Source organism: Scyliorhinus torazame, chromosome 22 (assembly GCF_047496885.1).
Source record: "Scyliorhinus torazame isolate Kashiwa2021f chromosome 22, sScyTor2.1, whole genome shotgun sequence".
Classification (NCBI taxonomy): domain Eukaryota; kingdom Metazoa; phylum Chordata; class Chondrichthyes; order Carcharhiniformes; family Scyliorhinidae; genus Scyliorhinus; species Scyliorhinus torazame.
In genome coordinates, this window is record NC_092728.1 from 4,537,706 (window position 1) to 4,551,789 (window position 14,084).

Below are 14,084 nucleotides of genomic sequence, written 5' to 3' on the forward strand. Positions count from 1 at the left end.
GATCTTTGTATCATCTGCAAACTTAGCAACAGAGGCTTCAGTGCCTTCTTCCAGATCATATTGTGAAAAGTTGTGGTCCCAGTACAGACCCCTGAGGCACACCACTAGTCACCGGCTGCCATCCTGAAAAAGACCCCTTTATCCCCACTCTCTGCCAGTCAGCCAATCCTCTATCCATACCAGGATCTTACCCTGAACACCATGGGCTCTTAACTTATTTAACAGCCTCCTATGCGGCACTTTGTAAAAGGCCTTCTGGGAATCTAAATAAATCACGTCCACTGGTTCTCTTTTGTCTAACTTCCTTGTTACTTCCTCAAATAACAGATTTGTCAGACGTGACCTCCCCTTGACGAAGCCGTGCTGACTCAGTCCTATTTTTGCACTTCCAAGTACTCCGCAATCTCATCTTTAATAACGGACTCTAAAATCTTACCAATGACCGAAGTCAGGCTAACCGGCCGATAATTTCCCGTCTTCTGCCTCCCTCCCTTCTTAAACAGGGGTGTTACATTAGCCACCTTCCAGTCCTCTGGGACCCTTCCTGCCTCCAGTGATTCCTGAAAGATCATCACCAATGCCTCCACAATTTCCTCAGCTATCTCTTTTAGAACCCTGGGGTGTAGTCCATCCGGTCCAGGTGACTTATCCACCTTCAGACCTTTCAGTTTCCCCAGAACCTTCTCCTTAGTAATGGTCACTGCACTCACCTCTGCCCCCTGGCTCTCCTGGAGCTCTGGCATCCCACTGGTGTCTCCCACCGTGAAGACTGATGCAAAGTAACTATTCAGTTCGTCTGCCATTTCTTTGTTTCCTATTATTACTTCTCCAGCTACATTTTCCAGTGGTCCAATGTCTATTTTTGCCTCTCTCTTACCTTTTATATATTGAAAAAATCTCTTCCTATCTTCCTTTATATTACTAGCTAGCTTGCACTCATACTTCATCTTCTCCCCCCTTATTGCTTTTTTAGTTGTCCTCTGCTCGCTTTTAAAGGCTTCCCAATCCTCTGGTTTCCCACTAATTCTCGCCATTTTGTATGCTTTTTCTTTAGCCTTTATGTTGTCCTTGACATCCCTCGTCAGCCATGGATGCCTTGTCCTCCCCTTAGCATGTTTCCTCCTCCTTGGGATGAATTTCTGTTGTGCCTCCCTAATAACCCCCAAAAACTCAGCCATTGCTGTTCCACTGTCTTCCCTGCTAGGCTCCTTTTCCAATCAACACTGGCCAGCTCTTCCCTCATGTCTTTGTAGTTACCCTTATTTAATTGTAATACCGTTACATCTGATTGCAGCTTCTCCCTCTCAAACTGCAGGGTAAATTCTATCATATTGTGGTCACTGCTCCCTAAGGGATCCTTCACCTTAAGTTCCCGAATCAAGTCTGCCTCATTACACATCACCAAATCCAGAATTGCCTGTTCCCTAGTCGGCTCTGTCACAAGCTGCTCCAAAAAACCTTCTCTTAGACATTCCACAAATTCGTTTTCTTTGGATCCACTACCAACCTGATTTTCCCAGTCCACCTGCATATTGAAGTCCCCCATGATTATTGTAATATTGCCTTTTTTACAGCCTTTTCTGTCTCCTGATTTATTTTCTGCCCCACATCCTGACCTGGCTAGGGGGCCTGTACATAACTCCCATCAGGGTCTTTTTACCTTTGCTATTCCTCAACTCTACCCACACAGATTCTATGCCTTCTGATCCTATATCGCTCCTGGCTATCGATTTAACTTCATTCCTTACTGACAATGCAACCCCGCCCCCTTTGCCCATCTGCCTGTCCTTTCGATAGGACACATATCCTTGGATATTTAGATCCCAGCCCTGACCCCCTTGCAGCCACGTCTCTCTGGTGCCAACAACTTCGTACCGGCCAATTTCAATGTGCGCAACAAGCTCATTTACCTTGTTCCATACTGCGCGCATTTAGGTACAACACCCTCAATCCTGCATTGACCACCTCCCTTTTCACACTCTCCTCAGTCACTGTACCGTGTACTGTGGCCCTTTTTGATTTTTGACTATGGCTTCTCCGCCTTACACTTTCCCCCTTACTGCTTTTTGTTTCTGGCCCCGTTTTACTTCCCTCCGACTTCCTGCATCGGTTCCCATCCCCCTACCACATTAGTTTAAACCCTCCCCAAAAGCACTAGCAACCCCCCCCCCCTGCCGTGGACATTGGTTCCAGTCCTGCCCAGGTGCAGACCGTCCAGTTTGTACTGGTCCCACCTCCCCCAGAACCGGTTCCATTGCCCCAGGAATTTGAATCCCTCCTTCATCACCCTCTGTCTCCTACAGCTCAGCCAGCTTTGAATCCACCTTATCAAGTTCCCGGGTATCCCATGTGCATTTGCATTCTTTATAAGTCTCTCATGTGAGACCTTGTCAAAGGCTTTGCTGAAATCCATGTAAACTACATCAACTGCACTACCCTCATCTACACACCTGATCACCACCTCACAAAATTCAATCAAATTTGTTTGGCATGACCTCCCCCTGACAAAGCCATGCTGACAATCCCTGATCAAACCTTCCCTCTTCAAGTGGAGATAGATTCTCTCCTTGAGAATTTTTTCCAGTAGTTTCCCCACCACTGACGTGAGACTGTAGTTCCCTGGCTTATCTCTACAACCTTTCTTAAATAGTGGTCATTAACTGTTCCCAACTGAAATATCCCTCCTGACCTCCACCAGCAGCCTGGGACTCAATTCATCTGGACCTGGAGACTTGTCCACTTTTAAGCCCGCGAACATCTCCAATACCTCAACATTCCCTCTGACAATTTGATCAAGAATCTCAGTCTCTCTCTCTCCGGGTTCCATAATTACCTCCTCATTCTTTTGAGTGAAGACATGTGAAATATTCGTTTAACGCCCTACCAATGTCTTCTGGCTCCACCCACAGATTTCCCCCTTGGTCCCTAATGGGCACCACTCTTTCCCTAATTATCCTCTTCCCATTGATACACTTCTAGAATATCTTGGAATATTCCCTACTTTTATCAGCCGGAGATTTCTCACATCCCTCTTTGCTCTCCTAATTGATTTCTTAAGCTCCATCCTGCACTTTCTTGTACTCCAATAATGCCGCTGTTGATTTCTCCCCTTGTACCTGGTAAAAGCCTCTTTTCCTTCCCAGCGTTCCCTGAATGTCTCTGGTGACAGTGAACTCTAACCTCAATCAGGAAGTTTGAACTTCACTAACAATGACTAGCATTAGCTACACCACCCCGATTGTTGCTATATCTGATCGCAGGAGAGCTCGGTTTCAAGTCAGGGTTTGGTTTAGGGTTAGGGGTTCAGAGGGTTGAGGGTTTACTGGGTCAGGTTTCAGTTTGGAGTTAGAGGGTTAGGGATTTGTGTCTGGTTAGAATGACGGTTTTATCTTAGGGTCAGAGTTGAGGATTAGATTTAGGGTTAGGGTTGACGATGAGGATTTGGTAAGAGAGTATCTCTTTTAGGGTTGAAGTTAGGGTTGAGATTAGTGCTGAGGATTACAGTTGGGTTAAGGTTAGGGTTGAGGGATAATGTTAGAGTTAGTGTTGAGGATTCGGGTTAGGGTGACGCTTTTAGAGTTGAGGTTTGGGTTCAGGATTCGGGGTTAGGGTTAGGGCTTAGGGTTAGAGTTACGGTTTTGGATTAGGGTTAGGGTTAGGGTTAGGGTTTTGGATTAGGGTTAGGGTTAGGGTTAGGGTTAGGGTTATGGTTAGGGTGACGGTTTTATGGTTGAGGTTTGAGTTAAGTGTTAGGGTTAGGGTTGAGGATTAGGTGTAGGGATAGGGGTAGGGTTAGTGTTAGGGTAAGGGTTAGGGTTAAGGTTAGGGTAGGGTTAGGGTTAGGGTGACTGTTGTAGAGTTAGGGTTACGGTTAGGGTTGAGGTTGGGTTAGGGTTAGGGTTGAGGTTAGGGATGGGGTGACTGTTTTCGGGTTACGGTTAAGGGTTAGGGTTAGGGTTAGGGTTAAGGGTTAGGGTTAGGGTTAGGGTTAAGGGTTAGGGTTATCCCGAATGTTTTACCTGAAACGAGGATGCTATTTTTCTGCCTGAGATGATTGTGGGTCAGTGATAGGTTCTGGCGGTTCCCATCCACAGAGGAAGTTGCAAAGTCGGGTAAATCAGTGAGAAATGACGCCGCAGGGGATTTCGGAACATCCTTCCGCGAACTATCGAAAACTTTCTGAGAGTCAATGAGAGAGGGTGCAAGAGTGACTGAGTGAGGCAACTCAATGCTACATTTTGTCAAGAATTACCCAAATGGAACAACGAGATATTGATATATGAAGCCCCCAACTGTCGATGAGCTGCACACCAGCCCCCTTCTGACTGTCCCCAGTGAGTAAAAGAGGCTTCAAATATCAGCAGTTGATGAACGTGGGAAAATCTATATTTGCGAAGGTCAACTCCCCCACCCCGCCCCCCCCACCCTGGCCCCCACCCCTCCCCCACACTGCCCCCCATCCCGCCCCAACCCCGACCCCCCACCCTGCACCCCACCCCTCCCCCACCCTGCCCCCCATCCCACCCCCACCCCTCCCCACACTGCCCCCCATCCCGCCCCCACCCCGACCCCCCACCCCGCCTTCCCCCACCCTGGCCCCCACCCCTCCCCCACCCTGCCCCCCATCCCACCCCAACCCCGACCCCCCCACCCTGCACCCCACCCCTCCCCCACCCTGCCCCCCATCCCACCCCCACCCCTCCCCACACTGCCCCCCATCCCGCCCCAACCCCGACTCCCCATCCCTCCCCCACCCTGCCCCCCCATCCCGCCCCCACCCCGGCCCCCCACCCTGCACCCCACCCCTCCCCCACACTGCCCCCCATCCCACCCCCACCCCTCCCCACACTGCCCCCCATCCCGCCCCCACCCCGACCCCCCACCCTGCACCCCATCCCTCCCCCACCCCTCCCGATCCCGATCCCCCCTGCCCCCCACTCTGCTTCCCAACCCCACCCCCCCACCCACTCTTCCCCCCACCCATTCTGACCCCCCCCCCCATCCCACCCACCCCACCTGGCCCCCTCCACCCTGCCCCTCCCTCGCTCAGCCACATGCTCACTGCAGTATAAGGTTCCGACTCCTCTACCTGCAGCTGGGTCTGCATCGCCCGGAGCCTCTCCTTCTCAAACTGCAGCTGTGGAGACAAGATTCAAACTCAGGATCTGGGCAAATTCCGATCTCAGCAGCTCCAACCCAGAGTCAACAACCAAGAGCCCGGTCCCTGGGAAAGAGGGGCAGACTCCCCCTCCCTCACGGGGAACAAGCCACATTTCGTACCCAGTATAGCAGGTCCCGGTTAGCTGCCTCCCCCCCACCCCCAGGAAACAGCCCACCCCCCCACCCCCCAGGAAACAGCCCACCCCCCCACCCCCAGGAAACAACCCCCCCCCACCCCCCAGGAAACAGCCCACCCCCCCACCCCCCAGGAAACAGCCCACCCCCCCACCCCCCAGGAAACAGCCCACCCCCCACCCCCCAGGAAACAGCCCACCCCCCACCCCCCAGGAAACAGCCCACCCCCCCACCCCCCAGGAAACAGCCCACCCCCCATCCCCCAGTAAACAGCCCACCCCCCAGGAAACAACCCCCCCCACCCCCCAGGAAACAACCCCCCCACCCCCCAGGAAACAGCCCACCCCCCCACCCCCCAGGAAACAGCCCCCCCCATGCCCCAGGAAACAGCCCACCCCCCCACCCCCCAGGAAACAGCCCACCCCCCCCACCCCCCAGGAAACAGCCCCCCCCATGCCCCAGGAAACAGCCCACCCCCCCACCCCCCAGGAAACAGCCCACCCCCCCACCCCCAGGAAACAACCCCCCCCCACCCCCCAGGAAACAGCCCACCCCCCATCCCCCAGGAAACAGCCCACCCCCCCACCCCAGGAAACAGCCCACCCCCACCCCCAGGAAACAACCCCCCCACCCCCCAGGAAACAGCCCACCCCCCACCCCAGGAAACAGCCCCCCCCCATCCCCCGGGAAACAGCCCACCCCCCCACCCCCCAGGAAACAGCCCACCCCCCCCGCCCCCCAGGAAACAGCCCACCCCCCATCCCCCAGGAAACAGCCCACCCCCCCACCCCCCAGGAAACCCCCCCCCCCCCCACCCCCCAGGAAACAACCCCCCCCACCTCTCAGGAAACAGCCCACCCCCCCCACCCCCCAGGAAACAGCCCCCCCCATCCCCCAGGAAACAGCCCACCCCCCATCCCCCCAGGAAACAGCCCACCCCCCCACCCCCAGGAAACAGCCCACCCCCACCCCCCAGGAAACAGCCCACCCCCCACCCCCCAGGAAACAGCCCACCCCCCATCCCCCAGGAAACAGCCCACCCCCCCACCCCCCAGGAAACAGCCCACCCCCCACCCCCCAGGAATCAACCCCCCCCCCACCCCCCAGGAAACAACCCCCCCCACCCCCCAGGAAACAGCCCAGCCCCTCCCACCCCCCACCCCCCAGGAAACAGCCCCCCCCACCCTCCAGGAAACAGCCCAGCCCCCCACCCCCCAGGAAACAGCCCCCCCCCACCCCCCAGGAAACAGCCCACCCCCCATCCCCAGGAAACAGCCCAGCCCCTCCCCCCACCCCCCAGGAAACAGCCCACCCCCCACCCCCAGGAAACAGCCCACCCCCCATCCCCCAGGAAACAACTCCCCCCCATCCCCCAGGAAACAACCCCCCCCCATCCCCCAGGAAATAGCCCAGCCCCTCCCACCCCCTACCCCCAGGAAACAGCCCACCCCCCCACCCTCCAGGAAACAGCCCACCCCCCATCCCCCAGGAAACAGCCCAGCACCCCCCCACACCCTCACCCCCAGGAAATAGCCTGCCCCTCCCACCCCCCACCCCCAGGAAATAGCCCAGCCCCTCCCACTCCCCCACCCCCCAGGAAACAGCCCACCCCCCCCACCTCCCAGGAAACAACCCCCCCACCCCCCCAGGAAACAGCCCAGCACCCCACCCCCCAGGAAACAACCCCCCCCCACCCCTAGGAAATAGCCCAGCCCCTCCCACCCCCCCACCCCCAGGAAATAGCCCAGCCCCTCCCCTCAGAAACCACCCCTGCCTCGTCCCCACCAACACCGACCCCCTACAGAAAAAAGCCCAGCCCCTCCCCCTCCAACACAGACCCCCCCAAGAAATCACCCCACTCCCGCAGAACCCTCCCCGCCCCTCCCCCACCAACATCCCCAGAAATAACCCGAGCCCCTCCCTCCAGAAACATCCCCAAGGTGGATGGCGAGTTAGTTAATTTTGAGACCAGGTTCCTGAACCTCAATACAGGTAACTATGATGGTGTGAGGCACGAGCTGGCAATGACGGACTGGGAAACATTACTGAAAGGAAGGACAGCGGACAGGCAGTACCAGCATTCAAGGAGCGAATAGGTGACCTCCATTAGTTGTTTATTCCTATTTGGCGCAAGAGTAAAAAGGGAACTGTGACCAAACCAAGGCTTACAGGGAAATTAGAGATAGAATTAGATTCAAAGAACAGGCAGGTAAATTAGAAAAAGCAATAGACCTGAGGATTGGGAATTCAAATTCAGCAAAGGCGGAGCAAGGGATTGATTAAGAAGGGAAAATACAATTTGAAAGTAAACTAGCGGGGACCATAAAAACTGACTGTAACATTTTCTCTAGGTATGTAAAGTGAAAAAGATTAATAAAAACTAATGTCGGCCCCTTACAGTCAGAAACAGGTAAATTCATAACAGGGAACAAAGAAATGGCTGAGGAGCTAAATTCGTACTTTGCTTCTGCCTCCACAAAGGGAGACATGAATAATGTAGCGGACCCTCTGAGAAAGACAACTTTCAGTGAAGAGCTGAAGGAAATTAGTATTCGTAGAGGCTTTGGGGAAATTAATGGGATTGAAGGTGGATAAATCTCCAGGGCCGGATAATCTTCATCCCAGAGTACTTAAGGAAGTGGCCCTAGGAATAGTAGATCCATTGGTGGTCATTTTCCAAAACGCTTTGGTCGCTGGAATGGTTCCTACAGATTGGAGCGTAGTGAATGTAACCCCGCCATTCAAAAAGGGAGGCAGAGAGAAAACAGGGAACTATAGACCAGAGAGCCTAACGTCGGTAGTAGGGAAGTTGCTGGAGTCCATTATCAAGGATTTCATAGCACAACATTTGGAAAGAAGTGGCGTAATCAGACAGTCAGCATGGATTTACTGAAGGGAAATCACGCTTGCTAAATCTACTAGAATTCTTTGAAGATGTAACCAGTAGAGTTGACCAGGGAGAACCAGTGGACGTGGTTTATTTAGACTTTCAGAAGGCTTTTGACAAGGTCTCACAAAGCAGATTAATATGTAAAGTTAAAACGTATGGGATTACGGGTCGTGTCTTGAGATGGATAGAAAGCTGGTTAGCAGACAGGAAGCAAAACATTGGAATAAATGGGTCTTTTTCCGATCGGCAGGCAGTGTCTAGTCCGGTACCGCAGGGATCTATGTTAGGACATAACTGTTCACATTATATATTAATGATTTGGACAAGGGAACTAAATGTATTATCTCCAAATTTGCGGATGATACAAAGTTGGGTGGGAGGGTGAGCTGTGAGGAGGATGCAGAGATGCTTCAGTGGGATTTGGAGTGCGGCTGAGGGAGTGGGTACATGCATGGCAGATGCAGCATAATGTGGATCAACGTGAGGTTATCCGCTTTGGTAGCAAAAATAGGAAAGCAGATTATTATTTGAATGGGTGTAAATTGAGGAGGTGGATACTCAGCGAGACCTTGGTGTCCTCGTGCATCAGTCTCTGAAAGTAAGCGCGCAGGTACAGCAGGTGGTAAAGAAGGCAAATGGTATGTTGGTCTTCATAGCGAGAGGATTTGAGGAATAGGGATGTTTCACTGCAATTGTATCTGGCATTGGTGAGGCCACAGCTGGAGTATTGTGGGCAGTTTTGGTGTCCTGATCTGAGGGAGGATGTTCTTGCTCTCGAGTGAGAGCAGCGAAGGTTTACCAGACTGATTCCTGGGATGGCGGGACTGTCATATGAGGAGAGACTAATTCGGCTAGGATTATATTGACTGGAGTTTAGAAGAGAGAGAGAGGATCTGATAGAAACTTACACAATTCTAACAGGGTTAGGCAGGGTTCAGAAAGAATGTTCCCGATGGTGGGGGGTCCAGAACCTGGGGTCATAGTTTGAGGATAAGGGGTAAACCTTTTAGGACTGAGGTGAGGGGGAATGTCTTCGCCCAGAGAGCGGTGAATCTGTGGAATTCACTCCCACAGAAAGTAGTTGAGGCCAAAACGTTTTGTAATTTCAAGAAGGAATTCGATCCAGCTCTTGGGGCAAAAGGGATCGAGGGATATGGGGGGGAGGCGGGATCAGGGTATTGAACTTGATGATGAGCCTTGGTTATAATCACTGGCGGAGCAGGCTCGAAGGGCCGAATGGCCGCCTGCTGCTTCTGTTTTCTATGTTTCTAAACAACCCCTCCCCCAGAATAAACCCCAACCCCCCCCCCACAAATTCCTCCCGAAACAACCCTCCCTCCCTCACCCTCCACATCCTCACCCTCCACATCCTCACCCTCCACATCCTCACCCTCCACATCCTCACCCTCCACATCCTCACCCTCCACATCCTCACCCTCCACATCCTCACCCTCCACATCCTCACCCTCCACATCCTCACCCTCCACATCCTCACCCTCCCTCCCTCACCCTCCACATCCTCACCCTCCACATCCTCACCCTCCACATCCTCACCCTCCACATCCTCACCCTCCACATCCTCACCCTCCACATCCTCACCCTCCACATCCTCACCCTCCACATCCTCACCCTCCACATCCTCACCCTCCACATCCTCACCCTCCCTCCCTCACCCTCCACATCCTCACCCGCCACATCCTCACCCTCCCTCCCTCACCGTCCACATCCTCACCCTCCACATCCTCACCCTCCCTCCCTCACCCTCCACATCCTCACCCTCCCTCCCTCACCCTCCCTCCCTCACCCTCCCTCCCTCACCCTCCCTCCCTCACCCTCCCTCCCTCACCCTCCACATCCTCACCCTCCACATCCTCACCCTCCACATCCTCACCCTCCCTCCCTCACCCTCCACATCCCTCACCCTCTCCCTCCCTCACCCTCCACATCCTCACCCTCCACATCCTCACCCTCCAAATCCTCACCCTCCACATCCCTCACCCTCTCCCTCCCTCACCCTCCACATCCTCACCCTCCCTCCCTCACCCTCCACATCCTCACCCTCCCTCCCTCACCCTCCACATCCTCACCCTCCAAATCCTCACCCTCCACATCCTCACCTCCACATCCTCACCCTCCACATCCTCACCCTCCCTCCCTCACCCTCCACATCCTCACCCTCCACATCCTCACCCTCCACATCCTCACCCTCCACATCCTCACCCTCCAAATCCTCACCCTCCACATCCTCACCCTCTCCCTCCCTCACCCTCCACATCCTCACCCTCTCCCTCCCTCACCCTCTCCCTCCCTCACCCTCCACATCCTCACCCTCCACATCCTCACCCTCTCCCTCCCTCACCCTCTCCCTCCCTCACCCTCCACATCCTCACCCTCCACATCCTCACCCTCCACATCCTCACCCTCCACATCCTCACCCTCCAAATCCTCACCCTCCACATCCTCACCCTCCACATCCTCACCCTCCCTCCCTCACCCTCCACATCCTCACCCTCCACATCCTCACCCTCTCCCTCCCTCACCCTCTCCCTCCCTCACCCTCCACATCCTCACCCTCCACATCCTCACCCTCTCCCTCCCTCACCCTCTCCCTCCCTCACCCTCCACATCCTCACCCTCCACATCCTCACCCTCCACATCCTCACCCTCCACATCCTCACCCTCCCCATCCTCACCCTCCACATCCCTCACCCTCTCCCTCCCTCACCCTCTCCCTCCCTCAGCCTCCACATCCTCACCCTCCACATCCTCACCCTCCACATCCTCACCCTCCATGTCCCTCACCCTCTCCCTCCCTCACCCTCCACATCCTCACCCTCCACATCCTCACCCTCCACATCCCTCACCCTCTCCCTCCCTCACCCTCCACATCCTCACCCTCCACATCCCTCACCCTCTCCCTCCCTCACCCTCCACATCCTCACCCTCCACATCCTCACCCTCCAATCCCTCAGCCTCCACATCCCTCACCCTCTCTCTCCCTCACCCTCCACATCCTCACCCTCCATGTCCCTCACCCTCTCCCTCCCTCACCCTCCACATCCTCACCCTCCACATCCTCACCCTCCACATCCTCACCCTCCACATCCTCACCCTCTCCCTCCCTCACCCTCTCCCTCCCTCACCCTCTCGCTCCCTCACCTTCCACATCCTCACCCTCCACATCCTCACCCTCTCCCTCCCTCACCCTCTCCCTCCCTCACCCTCCACATCCTCACCCTCCACATCCCTCACCCTCTCCCTCCCTCTCCCTCCCTCACCCTCCACATCCTCACTATCTCCCTCCCTCAATCTAACAATAATTCAAGTGTTTATTTTCAATTAATTAATAAGTGCTTAAATGTCACTCAGCGGGGCGCAGTGCTCCAACTGAGAGATGTGGCAGGTCCGGGAGGCTTCCAGCGTTCCGGTCGACTACATCTGCAGCAAGTGTAACCAATGGCAGCTCCTCACAGACCACGTTCGGTTGGAGCAGCAATTGGATGCACTTAGGAGCATGCAGGTGGCGGAAAGCGTCATAGATCGCAGTTATATAAATGTGGTCACACCCAAGGTGCAGGCAGAGAAATGGGTGACTACCAGAAAGGGCAGGCAGTCAGTGCAGGAATCCCCTGTGGTTGTCCCCCTCTCGAACAGATATACCCCTTTGGATACTGTCGGGGGGGATAGCCTATCAGGGGAAAACAGCAGCAGCCAGAGCAGTGGCACCACGGCTGGCTCTGATGTTCAGAAGGGAGGGTCAAAGCGCAGAAGAGCAATAGTAATAGGGGACTCTAGAGTCAGGGGCACAGATAGGCGCTTCTGTGGACGTGAAAGAGACTCCAGGATGGTATGTTGCCTCCCTGGTGCCAGGGTCCAGGATGTCTCCGAACGGGTAGAGGGCATCCTGAAGGGGGAGGGCAAACAGGCAGAGGTCGTTGTACATATTGGTTCTAACGACATAGGCAGGAAGGGGCATGAGGTCCTGCAGCAGGAATTCAGGGAGCTAGGCAGAAAGTTAAAAGACAGGACCTCGAGGGTTGTAATCTCGGGATTACTCCCTGTGCCACGTGCCAGTGAGACTAGAAATAGGAAGATAGAGCAGACAAACACATGGCTAAACAGCTGGTGTAGGAGGGAGGGTTTCCATTATCTGGACCACTGGGAGCTCTTCTGGGGCAGGTGTGACCTATATAAGAAGGACGGGTTGCATCTAAACTGGAGAGGCATAAATATCCTGGCCGCGAAGTTTGCTAGTGTCACACGGGAGGGTTTAAACTAGTATGGCAGGGGGGTGGGCATGGGAGCAATAGGTCAGAAGGTGAAAGCATTGAGGGAGAACTAGGGAATAGGGACAGTGTGACTCTGAGGCAGAGCAGACAGGGAGACGTTGCTGAACACAGCGGGTCTGGTGGCCTGAAGTGCATATGTTTTAATGCAAGAAGTATTACGGGTAAGGCAGATGAACTTAGAGCTTGGATTAGTACTTGGAACTATGATGTTGTTGCCATTACAGAGACCTGGTTGAGGGAAGGGCAGGATTGGCAGCTAAACGTTCCAGGATTTAGATGTTTCAGGCGGGATAGAGGGGGATGTAAAAGGGGTGGCGGAGTTGCACTACTGGTTAGGGAGGATATCACAGCTATACTGCGAGAGGACACCTCAGAGGGCAGTGAGGCTATATGGGTAGAGATCAGGAATAAGAAGGGTGCAGTCACAATGTTGGGGGTATACTACAGGCCTCCCAACAGCCAGCGGGAGATAGAGGAGCAGATAGGTAGACAGATTTTGGAAAGGAGTAAAAGCAACAGGGTTGTTGTGATGGAAGATTTTAACTTCCCCAATATTGGCTGGAACTCACTTAGTGCCAGGGGCTTGGACGGGGCAGAGTTTGTAAGGAGCATCCAGGAGGGCTTCTTAAAACAATACGTAGACAGTCCAACTAGGGAAGGGGCGGTACTGGACCTGGTATTGGGGAATGAGCCCGGTCAGGTGGTAGGCATTTCAGTAGCGGAGCATTTTGGGAACAGTGACCACAATTCAGTAAGTTTTAAAGTGCTGGTGGACAAGGATAAGAGTGGTCCTAGGATGAATGTGCTAAATTGGGGGAAGGCTAATTATAACAATATTAGGCAGGAACTGAAGAACATAGATTGGGGGCGGATGTTTGAGGGTAAATCAACATCTGACATGTGGGAGGCTTTCAATTGTCAGTTGAAAGGAATTCAGGACCGGCATGTTCCTGTGAGGAAGAAAGATAAATACGGCAAATTTCGGGAACCTTGGATAACGAGAGATATTGTAGGCCTCGTCAAAAAGAAAAAGGAGGCATTTGTCAGGACTAGAAGGCTGGGAACAGACAAAGCCTGTGTGGAATATAAGGAAAGTAGGAAGGAACTTAAGCAAGGAGTCAGGAGGGCTAAAAGGGGTCACGAAAAGTTATTGGCAAATAGGGTTAAGGAAAATCCCAAGGCTTTTTACACGTACATAAAAAACAAGAGGGTAGCCAGGGAAAGGGTTGGCCCACTGAAGGATAGGCAAGGGAATCTATGTGTGGAGCCAGAGGAAATGGGCGAGGTACTAAATGAATACTTTGCATCAGTATTCACCAAAGAGAAGGAATTGGTAGATGTTGAGTCTGGAGAAGGGGGTGTAGATAGCCTGGGTCACATTGAGATCCAAAAAGACGAGGTGTTGGGTGTCTTGAAAAATATTAAGGTAGATAAGTCCCCAGGGCCTGATGGGATCTACCTCAGAATACTGAGGGAGGCTTGAGAGGAAATTGCTGAGGCCTTGACAGAAATCTTTGGATCCTCACTGTCTTCAGGTGATGTCCCGGAGGACTGGAGAATAGCCAATGTTGTTCCTCTGTTTAAGAAGGGTAGCAAGGATAATCCAGGGA

General features: G+C 53.9%; 1 protein-coding gene across 1 annotated transcript in view; it reads right to left on the reverse strand.

The window, feature by feature from the left end:
* LOC140399470 (forkhead box protein P1-B-like) overlaps positions 1-14,084 on the reverse strand; it is a 232,950-nt gene that overhangs the window by 177,447 nt on the left and 41,419 nt on the right. The window contains exons 7-8 of the mRNA XM_072489044.1: positions 5,090-5,137; positions 4,020-4,179 (exon numbers count right to left, since the gene is read on the reverse strand). Coding sequence (XP_072345145.1) covers positions 4,020-4,179; positions 5,090-5,137 — 208 coding nt within the window. The remainder of the gene's footprint in view (positions 1-4,019; positions 4,180-5,089; positions 5,138-14,084) is intronic.